This window comes from Lissotriton helveticus, chromosome 10 (genome assembly GCF_964261635.1).
Source record: "Lissotriton helveticus chromosome 10, aLisHel1.1, whole genome shotgun sequence".
NCBI lineage: Eukaryota > Metazoa > Chordata > Amphibia > Caudata > Salamandridae > Lissotriton > Lissotriton helveticus.
The window spans coordinates 576,134,182-576,157,581 of NC_136071.1; the positions used below are offsets into that span (position 1 = coordinate 576,134,182).

A 23,400-nucleotide genomic window follows, 5' to 3' on the forward strand; every position below is an offset into this window, starting at 1 on the left:
AGCAACACCTCGCTGTCCTCGCTGTCTGGGACAAATTTATTCGATCCTCCCAATCCCCTGTCGCTTGGTCCCACTGGTCCTCTAGAGCCTGCTGCAGAGGCCGCATTCTCAGTCTGGCGTTCGGTATCAGAAAAATGCAGGACGCCATGGAGCCCAGCAGGGAAGCTACCCGCATGACTGATGGATTTCCGAACTGGAGGAGAGTCCTGCACTTCAGTTTCATAGATGATAGTCTCTCCTCCGAAGGAAACTCTTTTCCCAGACTTGTGTCCAGAACTGCGCCCAGGTAGTGGATGCTCTGGGTCGGTTGTTGGACAGACTTTTCCATGTTCACATGGAGGCCTAACTTGTGTAACTGCTGTAGGCACAGTTGAAAGTCGTTGAGTACCTGTCGGGGAGATGGGCCTTTCAGGAGCCAGTCGTCCAGGTATGGATAGACGAAGAGCCCCTTCTTGTGTAGATAAGCCGCAACCACTGCCATGCATTTGGTGAAGACTCGTGGTGCTGACTTGAGCCCGAAGGGCAGCACTTTGTACTGGTAGTGCTTGCTTCCTACCACAAATTTCAAGTATTTCCGATGGCGAAGGGCGATTGGAATATGAAAGTACGCATCTTGCAAATCCACCGAACACATCCAATCTCCGACTTGAAGATGTGGGCATATTTGGGCAAGAGCCAACAGGCGGTACTTTTCTTTGACCACCACCTTGTTTAGATGGCGAAGGTCCAAGATGGGTCTGAACTTGTCCTCCTGATCTTTTTTGGGGACAAGAAAGTATCTGGAGTAGACTCCTTTTCCCCTTTGAGATGGAGGAACCTCCTCGATGGCTCTTTTTTGGAGAAGAGTCTTGACCTCTCTCTGGAGAAGATTTAGTTGGTACGGGCGAGACTTTTTAGGAGGTATGGACTTTGGGATCGCACAGAAACTTATTGCATATCCATTGCGCAGTATATTCAGCACCCAACAAACTTTTGTGATGCTGACCCACTCTGCCAGATGTTGCGAAGCACGTCCTCCCACTGGAGTGGGCAACGGCGCCAGAGGAAGCCACTGCTCAAGCTTTCCCTCCTCTCGTTGTGGAAGAGGACTGCTGATGACCTCCTCTACCTCTGTTGGATTTGCCTCCTCGAAATTGGGGTTTTCCCTGATTTTTGTTCTGGGACCACAGAGTGGTTTGAACCCTCTCTTGAGCCCCTCTGCCCCTGTTGGATTTGAAGCGTCGTTTGAATTCTTTTTTCTTCTCCAAACCGACCGCTTTTACCGTGTCCAGTTCGGTCTTCATCCGGGTCATCTCTTCATCTGCGTGTTCCCCGAAGAGGACCCAGAGAAAGGAAGAGTCAAGATGCGCTGCTGAGCATCCGGTTTCAAGCCTGTTAAGCGCAACCAAGAAGACCTTTTGGCGCATATTCCATGTGAATAAGAATGCGCCGCCAACAACACTGCACAGTCCGCCGCGGTGCTTATCATCTGGTTTGACACCAGACAGCCTTCCGTAAGTGCCTCTTCAAAGTCTTTTTGGTGTTCCTTCGGAAGTTTGGCTTTGAAGCACTCCATCGAGTCCCATAAGGCTCTGTCATACCTTCCCAGAAGAGCGGACGCACTGATACCTTCAGGGCAGAAGCGGCAGCATTACAAACTTTGCGACCCCATGAGTCCTGTGTTTTACTGTCCTTATCTGGCGGGACAGAAGATGAAGGAGCGACTGCATGAGTCTTTCGAGCCGCTGCCACAATAACTGAATCTGCTGGTGGATCAGATTTGACAAAGATTGGGTCAGAGTCCGCCGGCCTGTATTTCTTTTGTATACGAGCCGGCACTGCTCTGATGGTTGCAGGGTGAAGGAAAATGTTCTCGACTGAATCCATGATTCCTGGGACTAAAGGAAGTAACGGACGGGAAGAAGATTTTTTGTGCAATGTCTCAAAAATTACTTGTGGGACAGCCATCTCAATATTTAATTTCTTAGCTCCTCTCTGAAGGACATCTAGATAAGTATTGATGTCGTCCACTGCAGAGACTCTGGAGATAGGGCTGTCTGTGAGAGTAGGGGAGTAATCCCTAGTGGAAGATCTGGGAGAGGAGGTAGAAGATGTGGCAGGGGTTCTTCTACTCCTGCGATGGGAACTGGGGTGCCTCTCGCCCGATCTTCTGGAACGTTCTTCCTTTCTTGGAGAACGAGACCTTCTGGGACGTTCCTCTCTCCTTGGAGACCGAGATCTTCTTGGGCGTTCCTCCCTTCTTGGAGAACGAGATCTCTTTGGTCTCCTTTCAGGTGAACGTGCTGCCTGTCGCCTGGGAGGACTGACTGTGTACTTCAGCCACCAGCCTTTGCAGCGGAGATCTATGTTCCGGGCTGACGTACTGCCGAAGGCGTTCCGTGGCCCCCGATTCCTGCCAATTCTGCAGTGGTGCATACTGTAGGAGAGTGGGGTCTGCAATCCTATGGTCACCCAAGATTTTTGCTTTTTGCTTCACTGGTTTATGACTTTCCCTGGCTGTGGGCCTGCTAATCAGACCCACAGCCTAGTTGTTCGCTCTAAATTAATATCCATGTACTTTAGGTGCATTTACCAATTGGTATTGGGACACCTTATCAGCCCCTGTACAGTGTACCTTAGGTACCCAGGGCATAGGTGAACCCAAGGCCTACCAGGGGCTGCAGCATGTATTATGCCACCCCTGGCTGGCCATCTAAACAGACACAACTGGCTGGTAAAACACCTGGGGCAAGGTGGTGTAAACACCCTTTGCTATAGATATAGTATACCTATATCTAACCCTAAAATGGACACATATATGCCTATCAGTCACTCCTATGGCAGGCCTTATCAATCCTGAAGGCAGAGTGCTTGGAATTATGTGAGATGGTGCTCTAGCATGAGCTGAGCCTGTCTGCAGCTTGCAGAAGCGAAGTCCTTATAGCTGTTCCATGATAACGCTATACCATATACTCTCAAGTGCATTATAATCCTCGCTGTTAAATGCTAACTTTGGTATAGCATTATCAAAACATGTCGAGTAAGGTGTCATACGATTTGGAATACTACCCCCTCGCCAATTCTGGCGACGGGGGTAGCATTTCACCCTTCTAGAGGGACACGACATGTATGTAACTGTGAACCCCGGTTAAAGTTAACTCGAGCCTCAGCATCACAAAATGGATGCTGCCACCACAGACACAAATCTGACCTCCTGCTGCTTGGAGTCCTTCCAGCGAGGGAGGCCTGGACAAAGGGTTTCTTGCCTTGGGAGGTGCTAGTACCACCCTAGACAGGATTTTGTGTATTGAGGTAGGGAGGCCTGAAAGGAATGAGACATGCCTGGGGCACACAAGGTGCCCTGTGCATACACCGGTTCAAACCAGTTGCTGGGGCACTCCAGTCCCAGCTCTGGCGCGAAACCGGACAAAGGCTAGGGGGTGTAACCACCCCCCCTTACTGGTCCCACCCATGGGAGGGACCTAGTCACCAGTACAGCCCCCTTTAGGAGAATAAAGGTAGGAGCTGGTCCCATTCCAAATTAGATTATCCTTAACAACTTTACAAGAAGAAACTCTGGACTTCGACGTTCTGCTCCACAGAAGACTGAAGAATCTCCCTTGTGGGCAAGGAGTGTCCACCCTGCAACTGCAGGCACCATCAAGTGTCCTAGCGGTCCACTTTGTCGTCCTTCCTGCCGGATCCCGACTTCAGAGCCCGACGAGACTCGGACTCCCAGACCTCTCCGACCTCTACCCACATCTGCAGCACAGCTGAGACCCGTGGGTGCGACGAGACACGTGGGACCGGCCATCTTGAAGAGACTGCACTTCGCTTCCAGCACGACTTCTGAGGCATCCTCGAGTAAGTGCTTTGGGGAATGAGAAGCCCCAGCCCCGAGCAGCTCCTGCACCAAAGACCAGCCCTCCAGCATCCAGGAGATAGGAGTGGGGCCCTTTTGCTTGATTGCTGCTCGACGCGTTGTCTGGTCACTTGCCGGCTGGTGACCTCCTAGACGACGATCCAAGAAATCTACACTGCTGGTCTGGTTGCTCCAGACTGGCCCTTGCTCCCTTCCAAAAGAGGAGCACCCTGGACCCTCCTGGTCCACTCCAGACGCCGTTTCCACTCACCGCGTGGGTTGCCTTTGCCAAGGCCCGTTGACTCCAAATCCGGATCCGACACCACCGACAGCGAGAGCCTGCGTGGGACAGCTCGTGCCTCCATCCTGGTCGTCGAAGACACCTCCTGGTCCACGTGGCTGCAGAGACAAGCGTCCACTCTTCACCTGATCGCGACAACAGCATCTGGTTCCCTCCTGGTTCCACACCGATCACTGGCTAGTGACTTTGAACACTGTCCCCTCTGCTTTCAGGTCCTCTTCTTCCTCGATCCACTCGTGAATAATAATAATATCCACATTTGTAAAGCGCACAATCACCCGTTAGGGTCTCTAGGCGCTGGGGGCCGTCGGGAAGATTAAGCAAGCTATTGCCCAGAGTCACATGGTGCTGGGCTAATCTGCCGCCGGGGATCGAACCGTGATCCCCAGATTCCAGAGTCAGTCGCCCTGGCCGCGGCGCCACACGCACCGGACATCTTCCTCCTGGTAGTCTGCAGCATCTTTTCTTTCAGGCGCCATAGACTTCAATGCAGAAACCCGACAACTTCGCACCTATGCCCCCGCAGCCCGTGGGTGAGGTAACAAGAGTATAGTGTCCAGATTCAGTCGTTTTAGTCCTAACTAGTCAGGATTGTCCGTACTCACCTTTTTCTTGAATTGTACTGTCCATAGACGTTGTTACGCATCCCGCGTGTGAGTTCACACACTGCACACGCGTTCCGTGGGCCACCTATTACTTACCTAAAGTTAGGTTAGTGTAGTCCCAGCGATCCTACAGCCTCTGGACAGCTCCATTACTTCTATTGATTTCCTTATACCATTTACTTAGTATATGGTTTGCCGTGCCCCTAGGGCACCATTGTCATTTTGTGCAACTTATCGTATTTTTCCTAAGAGATTGTCATGTGCTTAGCCCTCTGATCTCAGAGTTCAGAGGTGTTTGTTATTAATAAATATTCTGTTTATTTTCATAACAACCTGTGTGGTGTCCTTTCATCTGGTATTCAAGGGGTTATATGTGGTAAAACAGCTGGCTTCACATGCCAAAAGAGTTTAGCCTAAGACTGCTTTGTCCATGCTACCATTAGCATAGCTGGTCTATAAGGTTGACTTCCAACCAATCACCATAAGGGTTGTTTGGACTGATACAAGGTGATCACTAGAACTAGTGAGCATCATATATCAGGCCAACTTCTCACACATACCATCTAGGGGACAGCCTCACCCCAGGTGCAGAAACCTCTGACCAACGTGGAGGAGATTTATGGACGGGACTTCTGGTTCTTGAAGATTAACTGGAGGAACCTGAAGATGAGTGACGTGAAGCCGATTCCGTAACAAGAATCGCAGAGTGCCTCGACGTCGATCTATCCCCCATCGTCGATGAGTGATGTAAAGAACGACGGTCTCTCGACGTCGAACGGCGCGGACTTGCCGACGACAGCTTTCTCTCTCGACGTCGGGTGTCTACGTGACGACGGCAGAGGAACTCTGGACATCCTAGACACCGAACGTCGATGAGACCTCGACGGAGATCGCCTCTTCGACGCCGATCGGCGCCTGGTTGTCGACGGCGCATGGGTCTTGTTCCTAGACGCCGGACGTCGCCCTGTTGACGTCGGCGGGGGAGTCACACTTCGCCGCTGATCGTCGTCGAGATGACGACGGCGGAGGTGAGCCGCCCCTCGATCCCGATCGCCGCCGAGTTGACCACAAAACTCAATACATCCCCTGATGCATACACTGCCCACTTCTGGCCGGGGGAAGTCTTCACACAGCCGGGGATCAGAGCTCAGCAATCTGGGTTCAATCAGAGATCAACACACCTGCCCTCACTCGGACAAAGAGAATCGGTAGATGGCGACCCAAGGTGGGAGCTTCCGGAGGAAGCCCGTCGACGGCACAAAATGACAAACAAATGGTGGTACGTAGAAGGCACCAAAAACAAAAAAAGAAAATAAAGAAATACTACAATTCCGGACCCAACCACTAGATGGTGGAATAATGCATATCATGTGAATCTAGAAAAGATTCACGCTGTAAAACTGTTAAAAGAGCAGTCCATTTTAAACTGAAGTGACAGAGTGATGTAACTGATTCAAATACCACCCAAAAATGTTTTATCCACATGAATCTGAGGAAGTAATGTAATTAAAAGAAAGTGTTATTTTAGAGTTGCTTAAAAGAAAAGATTTGTTAATGGTGGAAGGTGAATGGCAGCAAGATATTGGGACAGAGGGGGACATTTATATTGATTAAAATATACATGGGGACAAAAGTACCAAGTATTGCCAAATAGGCAACAGTTTGGTTTCACTTAAAATACGACAAAGGCTCAAAAGAAAATCACTGCTCTCCTCTAGGATGAATAACTTACTTCAGAGCCATTGCAGCAGTACTAAGGCTAGTCTTTCTGCACACCAACTGTACATGGTCCCAAAAAAAAACAACACCCATCCAACTCCCCACTATGAAAAGCTGCACATACCAGTCTATTTTCCCCTTGCCAGGCACAGAATCGAAATGGTTCTCTAGGTCATTTGACTTACCATCTTCCATGTCTTCTTCCGTATTATTGTGACCATCAGCCATGGCTACATTACCATTGATAACTGGATTTGGAGTAATTCTCGGAGGATCATCTGCATCGCCAGCTAGAACACAAAAATATATCAACTGATGAGAATTTAACAACTGACAGGATTACGCGGACATCAAAATAAAACATCTCAGTTCGAATTAGACTATGGCTTCCGCTGAACATCCAAATAGAAAACAAAATGAGCTGAAGCACATATCTGCCATTATCATTTTGATAATGTCCAAATTGCTGTGTAAACTACATATAAACAATTAATACAAATGCCTCCTCTTTGTGGTCCTCTTCCACACGGGTACATTCCATTCACTGGGCTCCAGAGAGCAAAACATACATCCCATTAGGAGTAGACATGCTGTGGGGGGGTGGGGGGGGGGGGGTGGAGGAGAAGAGAAGAGATTGATATTTCACAACCACCTGAAGCAGAGCAAGTGACAATGGCAGACCCCAGTACAACACAGAAACAGCACTGTACACTGGCAAACTCTTTATTCACATGAAGTGCCACATACTCCTAATTGGATATAGCGGTTACTTGCAATATAATACATGCTAAACTATCCCCTAATCAACAATCATTAGATATCATGAACTATGGCTCACCCCAAAAATAGATCAAGAAAAAACTATTTGACCCTCGTAAATGAGAACTGCACAGGGATCAAAGACAACAAAAAAACTCCATTCAGAGGTCATTAGCTGGTAAGCTAAATCAATGCCCATAACAGCTAGTGGGTATAAATTCATGGATTTTTTTATTAGTCAATGTACAATTTAGTAATTAGATTGCGCTGCACTATTTATGATGAAACAAGAGAAAAGTAGCATTATTAAAATAAATCCTTCCGGCTAACAACAAAGAAGCAAATAGTGAGCTTAGGCACTACGTTCCTATTTTCCTATGTGCTCGTTTTTCAATCATCCATACAATAATCTGTCTGAATCATACTTACATTTAACCAATCGTATATCCACAAAAAAGTCAATTAGGTATATACAAGATGAATTAAAAGACAGGAAGTAGAAATAATGCTGCATACAGAAGGCAGGATTATGCTTGCAATAAAAAATATGTTTTTAACCAAGCAGTGGGTGGCCACTTTCGAATGGCACTGGGAGCCATTGCTTTGAAGTTACAAAACAAATGCAACATTTGAAAGCAATGAGCCAGCCATCTTGGAGTGGCACAACAAATGTATGTTACGAATACCATTCTAAAATAACCTAGTAAACAATATAATGGGCGGCCATCTTTGACTGGCACAGTGCAATGTCTAATATTGTACCAGTTGAGAATGGCAGGCATGTGGAGTTTCTAAAAATGGTGGGTATCTGAGCGATAAAACAAAAATGTACCATTAACAAAACAAAACCAAAATTGCCCAAGGTTTTGGAGCAATGGCCAGGCAGGATGCAGCACATGGCATGCTCTACAAGCAAGTAGCCCATTAGACCTTCATTTATCAAAAAATTAAAACAATACGAAAGGGTACCTATAAAAACTGAAGTCTTATAACTAAAAGGGCTGACCATCCACTGGCTTCGAAGTATACTAATTTTCAGGTATAATTTGACACATGGTTTGGTGAAATGCAACCACTAGGAGCAAGAATGGCAGAAGTGGGCTGACCAATAGTAGCTGACTGGAAGGGTGAATGTTTAGGGGGAGCAAGGGGGTGCAGGTTTAATGGAGCTCTGTTGGGGGTGGGGGGGGCATGGTGGCTGAGCCAAGATAACACTAAGACTAACTGAAGACCAAGGCAGCCATTGGCTAAAATATGTAAGACTGCATCCATAGCCCGGGAAGAGCAGATCTATTTGACAACCGAAATGGTATATGTAAGAGGGATTTTACTTGCATAATAGAGTGTTTGTTCACAAAGCGTTGTTGTGATGGAGAAGCAACAGCTGAGCAAGCCTAGTGTGCCCAGGTACACATTGGATTAAGAAATGTGCCAACCACTGAACCATATCTTCTAAGGGTCAAAAGCATCCATGGTCGCTTCTTACTGACCAGATTTAGGCTCAACTTTTCACTAGTTCCCATCCCAACCCCGTGGCACTCAGATCGGCGACGGTCTGTCTCCTCAGGACATGATGCACTTTTTAAAGTTTTGTAGTTTTTAGGAGGTTCCTAGAAAGTCTTATTATTCCTCTTCATAAATAGCTTGTTTTAGGAGAGTGAGGCCTGCTTTGATCTTTTTACAACTTCTTTCAAACGATACCGGACTGTATTCGCTCAGCTATTTAAGGACCACCATCTGACTTCGGTCAAGCTGAGATTAAAAATAAAAACCACTATCAAAGTTTAACTGTAATTAGATCACACTGGCCACATGGTTTGGTTATTCTGTACATATGTGGAGTTTTATTGATTTTTGTATGACTTTTACGGTTTTATCTGAAAAAAAAATTACGTTTGATTGATGAGGACTTAAGACTGTTCTCATAGTTGGTCCATAGAGGTATATTGACTATTTAGATTAATAGCCAGGCAGGAGGAAAACAAAGCAGATGAGTATGACATGTGCTAAAAACAAATCTGCCAATTGCTCATTATAAGTTCATACCACTGGCGATTGCTCACGGTTGTATTCCAGTCCACTCTTGCTCCAGTAGCACCGTCAAGGCTGAACTGCCAGGCTAGGGACCCTCTGAACAGAACACAACCAACCTAAGACCAGTTTCTGAAACTTAGCCTTGTCAATGAAGTTCAGCTTAACCTGCGCAAGGCATACTTAACCTAAAAAGTACTTCTTTCATACACAGTTAAATACTCAACAAAATTAGAAATATGTACAAATTTACAGTTTGTAAAACAATACACAATTCATCCTTTAAGGACATAAGGATTCTCACAGTTCAAATCTACATTGAGCGTTTGGGATGGAGGTTAATCAGCATCAAGACCCTTTCCTACTTCTTTAATCCGAAGGATTTCCTTAAACAAACTTTACATCATGTTATTTCAAATAAAAAAAGGGGGCGTGGCCTGGCAGCATGGCGGGTTAGTCGCAGATTAATGAAGATCCTTCCCTGTATGCCGTAACCCTTCATATATCCTGGCGGAATCGTGCCCATTGTGCTGAATCCAGGGTCGGAGCCCCGCTGCTGCCCGGCACAATACCCGGTAACGCGTGATCCGAGACCCCGGGGCTTCTGGAGGACCGCGGTAGGCCTGCTTAGGCCGTGATCCTTCCTGCAAGGGCGGTGGAGGACGCTGCGCGGTCCGTGGGTGCAGACTGCAGTGAAGTGGGGTTGAACACTTGCTGGGGGGCCCATTAATGAAGGGCCCTGGACTTCAAATTTGAAGACGGCTGTCGGAGGCGGGGGCACGGCTCTGCTGTGGAGGCCTGAGCAGAGGAGCTGATTGGAACCCAGACTCCTGTCGCAGTATGAGGGGGGACCCGGGGTGCTTGAACCCGGAGAGGAGAAGCTGCAAAGACTCTCTAGCTGGCGGCAACAGACAACATCCGGGAGCGTGCTTCACGTGAGCCCGGGTGCTGGGAGAGCCAGTCTAGGCCCACTCAGACTGTGTTCCTCCCTGACGACACTGCACGGTCCGCGTGGGCGGAGTGCTGGACAGGAGGGCCTGGAATCTTACTTGGGGAGGCACCACCACTGGCACCTCGGCCATACCTCCTGAGACGGCCAGCGGCAGAGGGGGGCGTTCCGTAGATTGGTGGAGGTTTCACCCGGTATTCCCTGGGCGGAGACCTGGGGGGCCGCAAGTTGGTCCCTGCTGGACATTAACTGCTGAGACAGCCATCGGATGCCTTAGAGCCCAGCGAGAGGCGCACTAGGGGACACCTATTCGAGTGGTGCTCAGTGGTCCTGGAAGTAGGGTGCTGTGGGGGGGGACCTGCATATACACCCCTGACCCCGGATAAGCTAGAGATAGATTCTTGCGCCTGGAGTTACAGAGCGAAGGGTCACACAGACAACCTTGACAAGCCCATCCTGGAGATGGGGAAAGACAAGCCGGGCCCAACCTCGGCAGAGCGCATTAGACTGGACCAGGGACTGCCGCAGGGATCGGCGGTCCAGGATAAGGCTGACATTCTGGAGGCCATTAGAGACTCACGAGCTGCACTGGAATCAAAAATGGACGGTATGGCCATGGATATAAATCATTTGCACCTGGACCTACAGGAGGTGGCGGACTAAGTCACTACCACAGAGGGGTACCTGGCCTCCTTACGGACATAAGTCAAGCACTTGCAGGCGACTGTGTCCGCACTCAAAGAGCACACCTCATCTCTAAGATAGGGCGGAGGACGCTGAGGGGTGGTCGAGGCATAACCTTTTTTTGGGTTTCCGGAAAAAGCAGAGGGTGCAACGGTGAACTTGTTTTTGGAGGAACGGATTGGTTCCACCCTTCTGGGTCTTCGACTCTCCAAGATGTTTGCGGTGGAAAGGGCCCACACTCCCTCGGTTCCCCCCACCCACCCCCCGAAACCATGGTCACCACCTAGAGCTCTAAATGCTCACTTGTTTAATTTTAGAGACCGAGACATGATCCTGCAGTTTGTCTGCAAGAATGGTCCCCCCCAGCTTTGAGAATCAAGAGATCCATATTTACCCAGATTACACAAAAAAGGTACACGACTAGCGGAACGACTTCCTGAGGGTCAAGCAGAGACAGAGATCTTAATGTAAAGTCCAGCTTAATGTTTCCGGCCCAGCTCAGAGTGCTGACAGAGTCCACTTCTTCAATGTTCCGCAAGAGGCCACGGACTGGATGGATTCAATGGACCTGGAGGGGCAGAACTAACATCACAGATGGCAAGTACAGAGAAACAGAGTGGTCGGCAACGAAACCAGCATCGCCGCACTGGAGAACAACTGTCCGGCCCACAGGGGATACCAGACGGAGGTCGCATCATGGTGAGGCCAGACGGCACCCTGAGAGTAGAGTTGGGGGACATACCTATGCAAAACCAGTTTTCCCCACTGTGCCTTGTCGAGGAAACTCAATCGGAACCAGAAGGCACTGCCGGCCCAGTCGCGGACAGCTCTTGAGCCACCTGTGAGCAAGTAAGGGGAATGCCATACTGGGGGTACTGGTCTGAAGACCTGCACGCGGCACTGTAAGCACAGACCTCAACGATGATGGAATTTGACTCCGTTAAAGAGCTCCTGTGGGGGGGGGGGGGGGGTCTTCAACTTAAGGGACTATAGGGGAGGGTGGGAGAGTAGCTGTTGGGGCGGGGCGCTATTCCACCATACTGCAGTTTAGAACTCCAACTGTAGTGCGCTGTGGCGACCTGGCTAGGCCGTTGGTCGGGCAAGGATGAGTATAGTGTCAGGCAGACTGGTTGCATAGCTAGGACAGAGGGTTCTTGCTGACTGCTGTTGGTGCTTACAATGTTGCAGGGGGGTTTTGAGGGGGGGGGGGGTTTATGGGGAGGGTGGTGGCTGTGGGGCAGAATCCTGAGTCCTCAGACCAGGGGTGGGTTGCGAGAATGAGGATCTACTGCCTGGGGGTGGGGGGCGTTCACACTGTTCTGTTTTATTGTTCTATGGTGGGAAGGTTGAACGCCGGGTCGCTAGAGGTCTTGAGAGCTTTCGGGGGGATAAGGGGGCATCCCAACACTACACTTAAAGGTCCCTCCCACTTCTACAACAGATAGAGGTCAAGTAGAATTTGCGACTTATGGCAGGCAACCAACAGACCTATAAACTTATATAGGTGGCGCCTGAAGTCCCCTTTAAGGTTTTGAAATGTAGTCCTGATCCAGACGGGCGATATGTGGTAGTGGAGAGGACATTGGATGGGAGCCACATGTGTCTAGTGAACGTTTATGCTCCGAACATGGATGATGGGGACTTCTTGGGTAAGGTCCTGTGGAAATTAGACTTGGCACCAGACGTGAAACTGATTATTGCAGGAGACTTTAAATGTGCCTTTGACGGAGAGCGAGATAGGCACCCCCGAAAGTGGATGCCAAACCCAAGACACAGGTAGCCATGAGGCAGATGCTTAGCAACTATCACCTACTAGATATATGGCGGCACCGCAAACCTAATGGCCGGGTATACTCTTGTCACACTCTGGCAGCTAACACATAGGAGGCTGGACTATTGCTTTATACAGAAGACGGCAGCCAGTCGAATACTAGAGACACAGTACTTCGCCCGATATTGGTCTGATAACAGCCCACAACTTAGGCTTCCAATTCGACAACGCTTTGTCTTGTCAATCTCAGATTAACAAGGTTACTTCTGCCTGTTTTGGTAAACTGCGCATGATTAGGAAGATCTTCCCCTATCTCCCGTTGGACTCCCGCAAGACTATTGTGCATGCCCTTATAACGTCTCATTTAGACTATGCCAATAGTCTTTATGCTGGCGCTCCCCTTTACCAAATTGAACGTTTGCAAATTGTGCAAAATGCTGCTGCGCGGCTAATTGGTAATATTCCTTTCCGTCAATCTGTTGTCTCATATCGGAAAAAACTTCACTGGCTTCCCATTGCCCGCCGCATTCAGTTTAAAGCTTTGACCTTAGCCTTTCGCGCCCTTAATGGATTAGGTCCAGGATATTTGCGTAAGAGACTTCTACTATCTCAATCTGTTAGATCTCTGCGATCAAATAGCCTACGCCGTCTGGTGATTCCCAGATGTCGCCGAGCCAGGAGTGGGGGCAGAGCTTTTGGAGTAGTCACAGCTAGACTCTGGAACAGCCTTCCACTGGATCTTAGGTTCATTGACTCAGAACCTATGTTCCGACGCAAACTCAAAACTTGGTTATTCACCATCTCTTAGTAACTTTTTCACTTGCTTGCAATCTGTAGCGCCGGGACACCCCCGACGGGGGTAGCTGCGCGCTTTATAAGCTTCTTAATAATAATAATATTTCCCCCCTGCAGGTGGCCTACACTTTGGGCCACCCGTGTTACAAAAAACCGATGTGGAGACTTAACACCTAGGTTTTGATGGACCCGGTCTATAAAGAGACGATCGCTGCAGGGTTGGGAGGCTATTTTGAGGTGAACTGGAACACAGCCAGCTCGAGGGCGCTCTAATGGGATGCGATGAAAGTAGTGATGAGGGGTGTATGTATGTCCACTGAGGTAGAAGCCTACCTTGCTGAGATGGACCTCCCTTGCCTTGACCCGGAGAGTCCGGAGTCTCTGGGGGTGCCCTTTAGAGGGGAGGAGGTAAGAGCGGCAATCGCTCACTTTAAAACAGCTAAATCCCCTGGGATGGACGGCCTGGCGGCAGAGCTATATAAAGAATTTGGGGGGAGTCCTGGTTCCTAGGCTCCTGGACATTGTTATGGAGGCCGGTAAGACAGGCATACTTCCCGCCTCCATTCGTGAAGTGCTGATTGTGATGATCCCCAAACAGGGGAAGGACCCCTTACTCCACGCCTCCTACAGGCCAATCTCTATGCTGAATGTCGACCTTAAGATGATTAGTCAGGTACTGGGAAACCGATTACTTCCATATCTCAGTCAACTGGTGCATGAGGACCAGTCTGGTTTTATACCAGGGAGGAATGCGCCGCGGAATATCCGCCGTCTTGCCCATGTCATGCAATCAGTGGGGGACAAGGCCCAACAGAGTACCTTGGCATTCATGGATATCGAACAGGCGTTCAACTCGCTCAGATGGGAATATTTATGGCAGATGCTATTAAAAATGGAATAGGTGAAGGGTTTGTGAATTGGGTGAGACTCCTTTATACTCAGCCGGTAGCAAGGGTCCGCACGGGGCGCTGTGTCTCGGACGCAGTGTTTTTGCCAGGGGGACGTGACAGGGGTGTCCACTTTCCACCCTTGTTGTTCGCCCTGGCGATGGAGCCATTAGCATCTCATCTCGTAGGGTCCTCCAGGGGCAGGGCGTTAGAGTCGGGCCATGGAACATATTGTATCATTTTATGCGGATGATGGGCTGGTGAATCTAAAAGAGCCGACCCACTCGCTTCCGATATTGCAGACAGCTCAGGATCAGTTTGCCGTGGTCTCTGGACTCTACGTCAATAATACTAAATCACGGGGAGGAGCTACGTCAGCAAACGAGATGGCTGCTTAGGCTCCCGGCTCCGCCGACCTCCGTATCCCGCCGCAATATCCTGTACATTATCCTGATTTTACGCCTTGCCTCCGTGTACATGAACTATTCCGCACTCCGATGGTGAAATCCGGGAACTTTTATCGGCTGGTTTGAAGAAGTTACATCGAGTTGAAGATTGTGGCCTACTCCAGCGGTGAAGCCGGGGCCTCGAGTACTTTCACAGCCGGGCTGCAGTGAAACATCGGCTGGGATACCCAGGCTGGGTCCGGTCAATCGGAGTGGAGGCTTTGTTTAAGCCCGAATTTGGCGGCGATCGTTTCTATTGCTCAGCATCGATGGAGGAGTGACTGCTTGCTGTTGGCTGCGGATGGGGGTCCCCGCCCCGCGGACCCGGTATTGGGCCCGCCGGGGTTCGGTGGGTCGGGGTCTCTGGCCTGCGGCCTTCACCGGGTTGACCGTGGCTACATTGAATGTATATTGTATTGTCGTTTGCATTGATCCATCTGCTTTGGCGCCAATATTCCATTATAGCGGTTCTTATGTGCATATCCTGTCTCTTGCCCTGTCCCCCGTATTCTCCTGTTTGATTGTATGGCACCTGATCCTTTCTTAAATAATATAAAATGGAACCTCTGTCTCATCCTGGGACTCTGTTGTGCATTCTAATACAAGTTCTATCCTGAATCGCTGCCGGACCTCAGGGTTGTCGGCTGATGAGCTGTGTCGTACTGTGATATAGGGGGGTCTTAATTTTGTTTGGCGGCCGGCCCCTGCGGTTGTAGGCCCATGCTTGTATTTTTATTGAATGCTACAACAAAGGTTTTTTTTTAAAAATGAATTAAAAAAAAAAATACTAAATCACAACTATATCCGGTTGGGTCGGAGGCTGAGAGGGGCTGAGTCCAACTCCCAGAGGTGGGGCTTCCGTGGGTACCATATACGTTGCGATATCTCGGGATCTGGATAAGTAGGGACAGGGAAGTCTTTTAGCACCATAATATAGGGAGGATACTTAGGGGTCTCCAAGGAACTATTGGCTTCTGGAATACGCTCAAACTCTCACTGATGGGGAAGATCGCCGTGATAAAAATGGTGGTGCTGCCTCGATGTCTACACAATGCAGGGGTCCTTCTTTGAACTCTCACATCGGGTATTCAAGGACCTCGATGCAATGCTTATTCAATTGCTATGGAATGGAAAGCGCTGTCAGGTGATCCTAGAAGTCATGAAACGGACTAGGGGTAGAGGCCGTTTGGATATCCCCGACCTAGAACTTTATTATTTTGTGTCCCAATTACAGCATGCGGTGGACTGGCTCGATACGGACCCTTCCTGGGAAAGAACGCTTTTGGCGGACACTTATGGGGACCAATAGTTGGGCACACTCCTCTGGCAACCGAAAGGGCGACAGGCAAGGTGTCCTCCATTGGGCAGATTGCTAGCTGCCATCTGGGTATGGGTGGTTAGAAGACTTATTCAGGTGCAACCGTTTGCCCCGGAGGCAGACCTCTGGCTGATGCCACCTTTCGCGCTCATCCAGTGGGTCATGTCTATCGACTAATGGAAGGCGGGAGGTTGTCTTATGCAGTCGGACCTTTATCCGGAGCAACAGTTCATACCTATCAGGAAGCGGTAGACTCTTTTGGGTTGGGATTGGGGCAATTTCTGCAATACACCAAAATAGTAGCAACAGCACGACTACTATGGCCTACAATAACTGAAGCCCCAGAACACACGCATACCCTGGTCACGATGATTGCCATGGCAGGAGGGTGGAAACTTGTCACCCACCTGTACAGGGCACTCGGGAAGACAAAAAATATGCACCTCTCAAAGTGGAAGGAGGGGAGTCCACAGGAAATTACCCCACAAGATTGGGAATAAATTCATGGAGGTGTACGCAAGGTGGCGGTCTGCAATAGGTTTAAACCGATACAATATAACATGATCCACATGACATACCTCTCGCCCAAGCGCCTACATACCATTGACGGTTCGAGAGACCCAATGTGCCCCTGATGTCACTATGCACAGGAAGATTACCCACATATGGTTTGGTTGTGTCCAACGATTCAGGTATATTGGAAGGCTGTCTTAGAGGACCTGAACAGAATAACTGGACAGAGGGTTGCCCTAGAGGTGCGTACTTGTCTCCTTGGTTTAATTCCCCCGAGACCCTAAACGCAAAAACAGCAGGAAGTTCCTGGTCTTGGGGCTTGTGATTGCTAGGCTGAAGAATAGCGATCCACTGGCTTACACAACAAGGGCAGCTGATAGAGAACTGGAAAACATACCTGAAGGAATGGGCGCTGGAGGAGGGGCACATGCGTAGTACTAGAAGAGATGTCAAACTCCCGGAGATATTGTAGGCGTGGGGGCTAATTGTCCAAGAGATCGAAAGAAGCTCCCCCAATTCTACACAGGTATTGTCGGATGATGGTAGTCATGTGGGAAATGAGTCCCCCAGACAAGGGGAAGAGACACGAGGATACCCCTGATTGAGATGCTGTTAGATGGACCTCTAGGTGGGTGGGCCCGGTAGGGAGGGGCGGTTAGGGGGGGGAGCGGGGGGGGGTTTAGTTACACGTTTTATTGGTAATAAAAATGACCATACGGATTGTCGGTTCGGTAAACCCCTTTACAGGGCAGCCTAGATTAAATAAAAACTGTAATGCTTATTGCTAAGAGTTGTATATGGGATGCAATTGTCTATACATGTGGAGTGTACCTTGAAACCGCAATAAAGAAATTTAATTAAAAAAAATATGTTTTTCAAATAGAAGCTTAAAGGCATTTTGGCTTCTAAATATGGCACACACAATAAATAAGTCAGGCCTCCTGCTTTCAACATACATTTTCTAAAATAAACAGATCAGACCCATTTCACAGGAATTCACTTTTTGCCAATCAGGTTTTTAATTCATCATTGGCTTATCACCATAACAAACCCAGGCCTATTGTATGGAACACAAGTTTCCCCAGTATAACAAAATGTGTAATATAAGCTCAGCACACCAGGGGTGTGGAATTCATATAGCCAGGTGCCCAGAACACATTGCTTGGGGTCAAGGACAACCGGTGTACATGTTTTGTCATTGCACAAGCAAGCCCAACCAGCACAAACCATGGCTTTCAGTTTACAATATTGCTTTATGGAGCAGAGAAGGGACTAGTCGGCAGTTCAGGTAATATTTGGGTGCATATTTTAATGCGGTTCCAAATTTTATTCATGGTTCATTAATGCAAAGCCTTTATTAGGGTAAGCACTTTAAATTTATGTAAGCTTGTACTGCACTGCTAAGTGGTTCCAGTAAAGAAGAGTGCACATGTTCGCAAGGTTTAAACACATAAGGATACATATAATGTACCCAGAGTGCTCTCTTATTAGATGCAAATAATTGCAGACGTTTGAAAGAAAGACTGAATTCTTTGCTTTCAAAATCAAATGTTAAAAAAATTAAACTAAGAAAGCATCATTTAGTAAAATGTAGTGATGCATGCTAATATTTCCCAAAAAGATTCATAATGGTAATTCAGAGTAAGTACTTTTAACAAGATTATGGAAAACAAAAAAAAACAGTATTGGCAAAGTCACTAGGTCTGACATTGGTGGTCAGTTGTTTGGTTTTGTCAATGCTGGTCAAGATTTGACTTTCATTTTGTAAAAGTTCATTGTGAGAGCTGCCAGGCCCTCACCATTGTAACAAATATTTGCAAAAAGCAAAAATATTTTTTGTTCTTAAAAAGTACACGTTGCTGCAATAGTTCGTGGCACTGAACAAAACAGCAGATATGCTCCTTGTGAAAGAGCAGACTGCTATCAATCACAGTGAAGCCAGCGGATGGGTGGATAGTAGATACAATTATTTTTTTTTTTAAAGGTCTTGGTAAACGCTAGACCTAATTAGGCACCCAGTTCTTTTTAAAAACAATATTAAAAAATAATCAAAACGTGCACCCATGTCTTTGCATTATTGCAGATTTCTGTATTTCACAAGAATTTACACAAGTAGACAGAAATTTCACTCCTAAACAATATTTGTGAACTCTATTTTAACATTAGCAAATTTACATTTGCAAAGTTGCCTATGCGAAAATATGTTGAGTGATTACAAATTCACTTTCCCTACATCCGCTTTATAAACACTGGAAGAAGTTTTACTAATGCACTTGTCAGGAGAAAATGTCAAACCTCTCAGTATAGAAAGAATAGGGAAGAGCTGGTGAAAACCCTTTGAACGTGCACGTTAGTAGGTACACAGTTTCAAAAAGGCATTACAACCCAGGAGTTATCGCTTACCACTACCTCCAGTCCCAGCATGTAGATCTGCAAAAAGGTGGCAAATAAGGAAATTGCTAGTATTCAAGCCCTGCTATAGAATTTACTCTAGTATAATTAACAAGGCAATTATCAGAGCTCTTGTATAGAGATTTCTGACATAATTAATCACACTAAATGTCACCAAAGGAACAAGTAGATTTTTTCTTACAGGACAAGTAGGTTTATGAAGCAACTTGTCCCATGGACAAGTACATATTTTATTAAATTCCACACCTCTGGCAGATGCTCATAAACTTCTTACCAATCAAATCCTTTCAGTGAAAATCAACATGTGGGTGATCAGTCCCTCTTCAGTACTATTAAGTAAAACTTTCAGGATATCATAAGGACAAGAGCTGCACTGTTAGACTTCGAAATACACTGGTTAGGGACGAAAGGACGTGAAGAACAAGTTACTTACCTTCGGTAACGCTTTTTCTGGTAGATACAGTATCTGCCTGTGGATTCCTCACCTTGTGAATATCCCCTGCGCAGCAGCCAATCGGAAACATTTGTAGCTCTCCACGCCGGCGAGGTCATGGACGAAGTCACAGAGGGTACGACTCCACTGGCGACCCCGCTGACGTCACTGGATCCATAATAGCGCCTCGTCGGCGTGATGACGTCTGTTCCGCCCTTTTTTCCGTGCCCCCGAGGCACACGCACGGACCAACATAACGGTAATAGTATACATAGTACACAGTATTTAAAACAGCACACACAGTGTGAAACCAATGCAATATGCATGAACATATAAATATATTTATTTGTAAACAAATATACACTTAGCAGGAATAGAAGAGTGGACAACGGGGAGGCGGGTGGGTCAGTGAGGAATCCACAGGCAGATACTGTATCTACCAGAAAAAGCGTTACGGTAGGTAAGCAACTTGTTCTTCTGATAAATACATCTGCCAGTGGATTCCTCACCTTGTGTATAGAATCCCACCGCAGTCCCCACTCCCGGAGGAGGGTGTCCACTCTGCTATACCAAGAAATCTTGAAGGACAGAACGCGCAAAGTGGCCATCCCTCCTCACCTCGGAATCCAAGCAGTAATGCTTCGCGAAAGTGTGGAGGGAGGCCCAAGTTGCGGCTCTACAAATATCCTCAACAGGTACACCCCTAGATAAAGCAGACGTTGATGACTTTGCTCTAGAAGAGTGAGCGCTTATACCCTCAGGAGGTTCCTTACCAGCAAGGGCGTAGCAGATCTTTATACACAGGATTATCCATCTCGACAGAGTGCGCTTCTGCACCGCTTTTCCTCTTACAGCCAGCAAATCCAACGAAAAGCTGGTCGTCCACACGATAGTCTTTAGTCCTATCGAGGTAGAAACTCACCGCCCTCTTAGGGTGTAGACGGTGATGCCGCTCCTCCTCCTTGGAAGGGTGAGGGGGAGGATAAAAGGTAGGGAGGGTAATGGACTGCCCCAGATGGAAAGGAGTTACCACCTTAGGCAGAAAAGCAGCCCTGGTCCCAAGTACCATTCTCTCGGCATGAATGGTCAGGAATGGGGGTTTCGAACTTAGAGCTTGAAGCTTACTTACCTTCCTTGCCGAGGTAATTGCTACAAGAAAAACAGTCTTGAAAGACAGAAGTCTCATGGGACACTTATGTAAGGGTTCAAAGGTTGAACTCATCAAGTAAGTCAAGACAAGATTCAAGTCCCATTGAGGCACAATAAATGGAGTTGGTGGGAATTTGTTGGTAAGACCTTTGATAAAACATAAAACGATAGGTGACTTAAATAAAGACGGCTGGTCCGGCAAACAAAGGAATGCCGACAATGAATATGCTACTTACCAGTACGCACCGGTTCTTGGCATGTAGGGCTGCTGACATTCATATCTATAGCATAGATATGCCGCCTAGTGTTGGGTCCGGATGATTGCACATTGTTGTCCTGGAAGAGTCTTCGAAGTATCACGAGATAGGTGGCTCCTCCCCTGGACTACAGTGCGCATGGGCATCGACTCCATCCCCAGATTGTTTTTAGCCATTGTGGCGAAGATGGAGTGTAACAGTGTGAGCGATGACCATGCTAAGAGTAAGTGAAAAGTCTGCAGCCGCTACAGGCGCCAGGGAGGAGGGTGGGCGATATGAATGTCAGCAGCCCTACATGCCAAGAACAGAGGCATACTGGTAAGTAGCATATTCAGTTCGAGGCATGTGGGCTGCTGAATTCATATCTATAGCATCAGTCCCTCCATTAGCGTCGGCCGCCTGTGCCAGCTGCAGACGTTTGAAAAAGTGTTTTTAGAACAGCCTGCCCTACAGCTGCTTGGAGTGCACATCTACACAGTAGTGTTTTGTAAATGTGTGTGGGGTAGACCCTGTGGCTGCTCTACAAATGTCTTCTAAAGGTATATTCCCAAGGAAAGCCATGGAGGCCCTCAACTTACGGGTGGAGTGGGCTCTGGGGGGGATCTTTAAGTGCGCTTAGCTTTTTGATAGCAAATTTGAATACACTTTACGATCCACCTGGTTATACCAGCCTTGGAAATGGGATTGCCCTTGTGTTGGGCCGAAAAGGCAACAAAGAGTTGTTTCGTCTTCCTAAAATCTTTGGTCCTATCAATGTAGTACATCAAAGCTCGTTTGTAGTCAAGAGTATGGAGCACTCTTTCAGCCACTGTCTCTGGATTTTGGAAGAACACAGGCAGTTCAATAGTCTGATTGACATGGAACTGAAACCACCTTAGGAAGAAATTTAGAGCTAGTGCGCAGCACCACCCGGTTGGAGTGAATTTGTATGAATGGCTCTTGTACAGTGAGCGCCTGGAGCTCAGTGACGTAATGGCTATCAGGAAAGCCACTTTCCATGTTGAGAACTGAATCTCGCATGAATGTAGAGGCTCAAAAGGTGTACCCATCAGTCGGGTGAGTACCACATTAAGATTCCATTCAGGAGCAGGTGGGGTGCTGGGAGCAATGACTCGTTTGAGCCCCTCTAGAAAAGCTTTAATGGCAGGCACTCGGAAATGAGAGAGATGCTGCCTGTTTTGGAGATAAGCCGCTATGGCGGATAAATGTTTCCGAATGGAAGCATATGCCAGATTGCATTTGAAAAGATGCAACACATAACAAATGATGTTGTGCGTGGACGCGTCAAGCGGGTCAATGTTGTGGTCCACGCAATAAATGACAAACCGCTTCCATTTTGCTGCGTAGCATGCCCTGGTGGTGGGCTTTCCTGCCTCCCGTATGATATCCATGCAGTCAGGAGGTAAGTTGAGGTAGCCAAAGACCTCAGGAGCCAGATCGCCAGGTTGAGCTGTTGCGGATCTGGGTGCTGAATGTCGCCATGGCTCTTCGTCAAAAGTCTGGGTGTGAGGTGCAGCCTTTGATGCGGTACCACAGAAAGTTCTAGAAACGTGGTGTACCATGGCTGGCGGGCCCACGTCGGAGCAACCAGGATGAGCGTCATCGAGTGTTGCTTTAGCTTTCGTGCCACCAGCGGTATTAGAGGTGCTGGGGAAAAAGCGCACGCAAATTTGCCTGACCAGTTCATCCATATCGCATTGCCCTGCGACTGTGGGTGCGGGAACCTGGCGGCAAAGCTTTGGCATTTGGCGTTTTCCCTTGTGGCAAACAGGTCTATCTCTGGATGACCCCACTGCTGGAAGTACGGGTAGAGTACTGATGGATGTATCTCCCACTCGTGCAGTTGGTGGCTGTACCTGCTGAGCAGATCCGCCATCTGATTCTCCTTGCCTGGGAGGTGTTCCGCCATGAGGAAGATGTTCCTCTGAATGGCCCACTTCCACATGCTCCGAGCCAGATGAGACAACTGTGGAGAGTGTGTACCTCCCTGCTTCTGAATGTGGTACACGGCCATCATGCTGTCCGTCCGGATCAACACGACTTTGTTGCACAGATGCATCTGGAATGCCTTCATTGCCATGAAGATCGCCATCAACTCTAGGTGGTTGATGTGCATCTTCCTTTGCTGTGTCGTCCATAGTCCCTGCACTGTGTATTGGAGTACATGAGCTCCCCAACCCTGGAGAGAAGCGTTCGTGGTTAGGATGATCTGTGGAACAGGCTCCTGGAACGGTCGGCCCTTGCAAAGGTCGTGTGGATTCCACCAATGCAGAGAGTTGTATGCCCGACCGGTCACCAACACTAGGTCTTTCAACTGTCCGTGAGCCTGATTCCACTGACGTGCTAAGCACTCTGGATGCGGACGCATATGTAGTCTCGCATGCGGGACTATGAAGATGCAGGAGGCCATCATGCCTATCAACTGCATGAACACTCGTGCTGGAAGCGGGTGTTGCGGTCTGAACTTCTGTATCAGCAATTGAATGCTGTTGATCTGCACAGAATTTGGCTGCGCTGTGGCCGCCAGAGT

General features: G+C 48.2%; 1 protein-coding gene across 4 annotated transcripts in view; it reads right to left on the bottom strand.

Annotated features, from left to right (window-relative positions):
• USP7 (ubiquitin specific peptidase 7) overlaps positions 1 to 23,400 on the bottom strand; it is a 1,709,027-nt gene that overhangs the window by 1,553,283 nt on the left and 132,344 nt on the right. For all 4 annotated transcript variants that reach the window (XM_078663105.1, XM_078663106.1, XM_078663108.1 and 1 more), the window contains one exon: positions 6,652 to 6,756. In XM_078663105.1, coding sequence (XP_078519231.1) covers positions 6,652 to 6,756 — 105 coding nt within the window. The remainder of the gene's footprint in view (positions 1 to 6,651; positions 6,757 to 23,400) is intronic.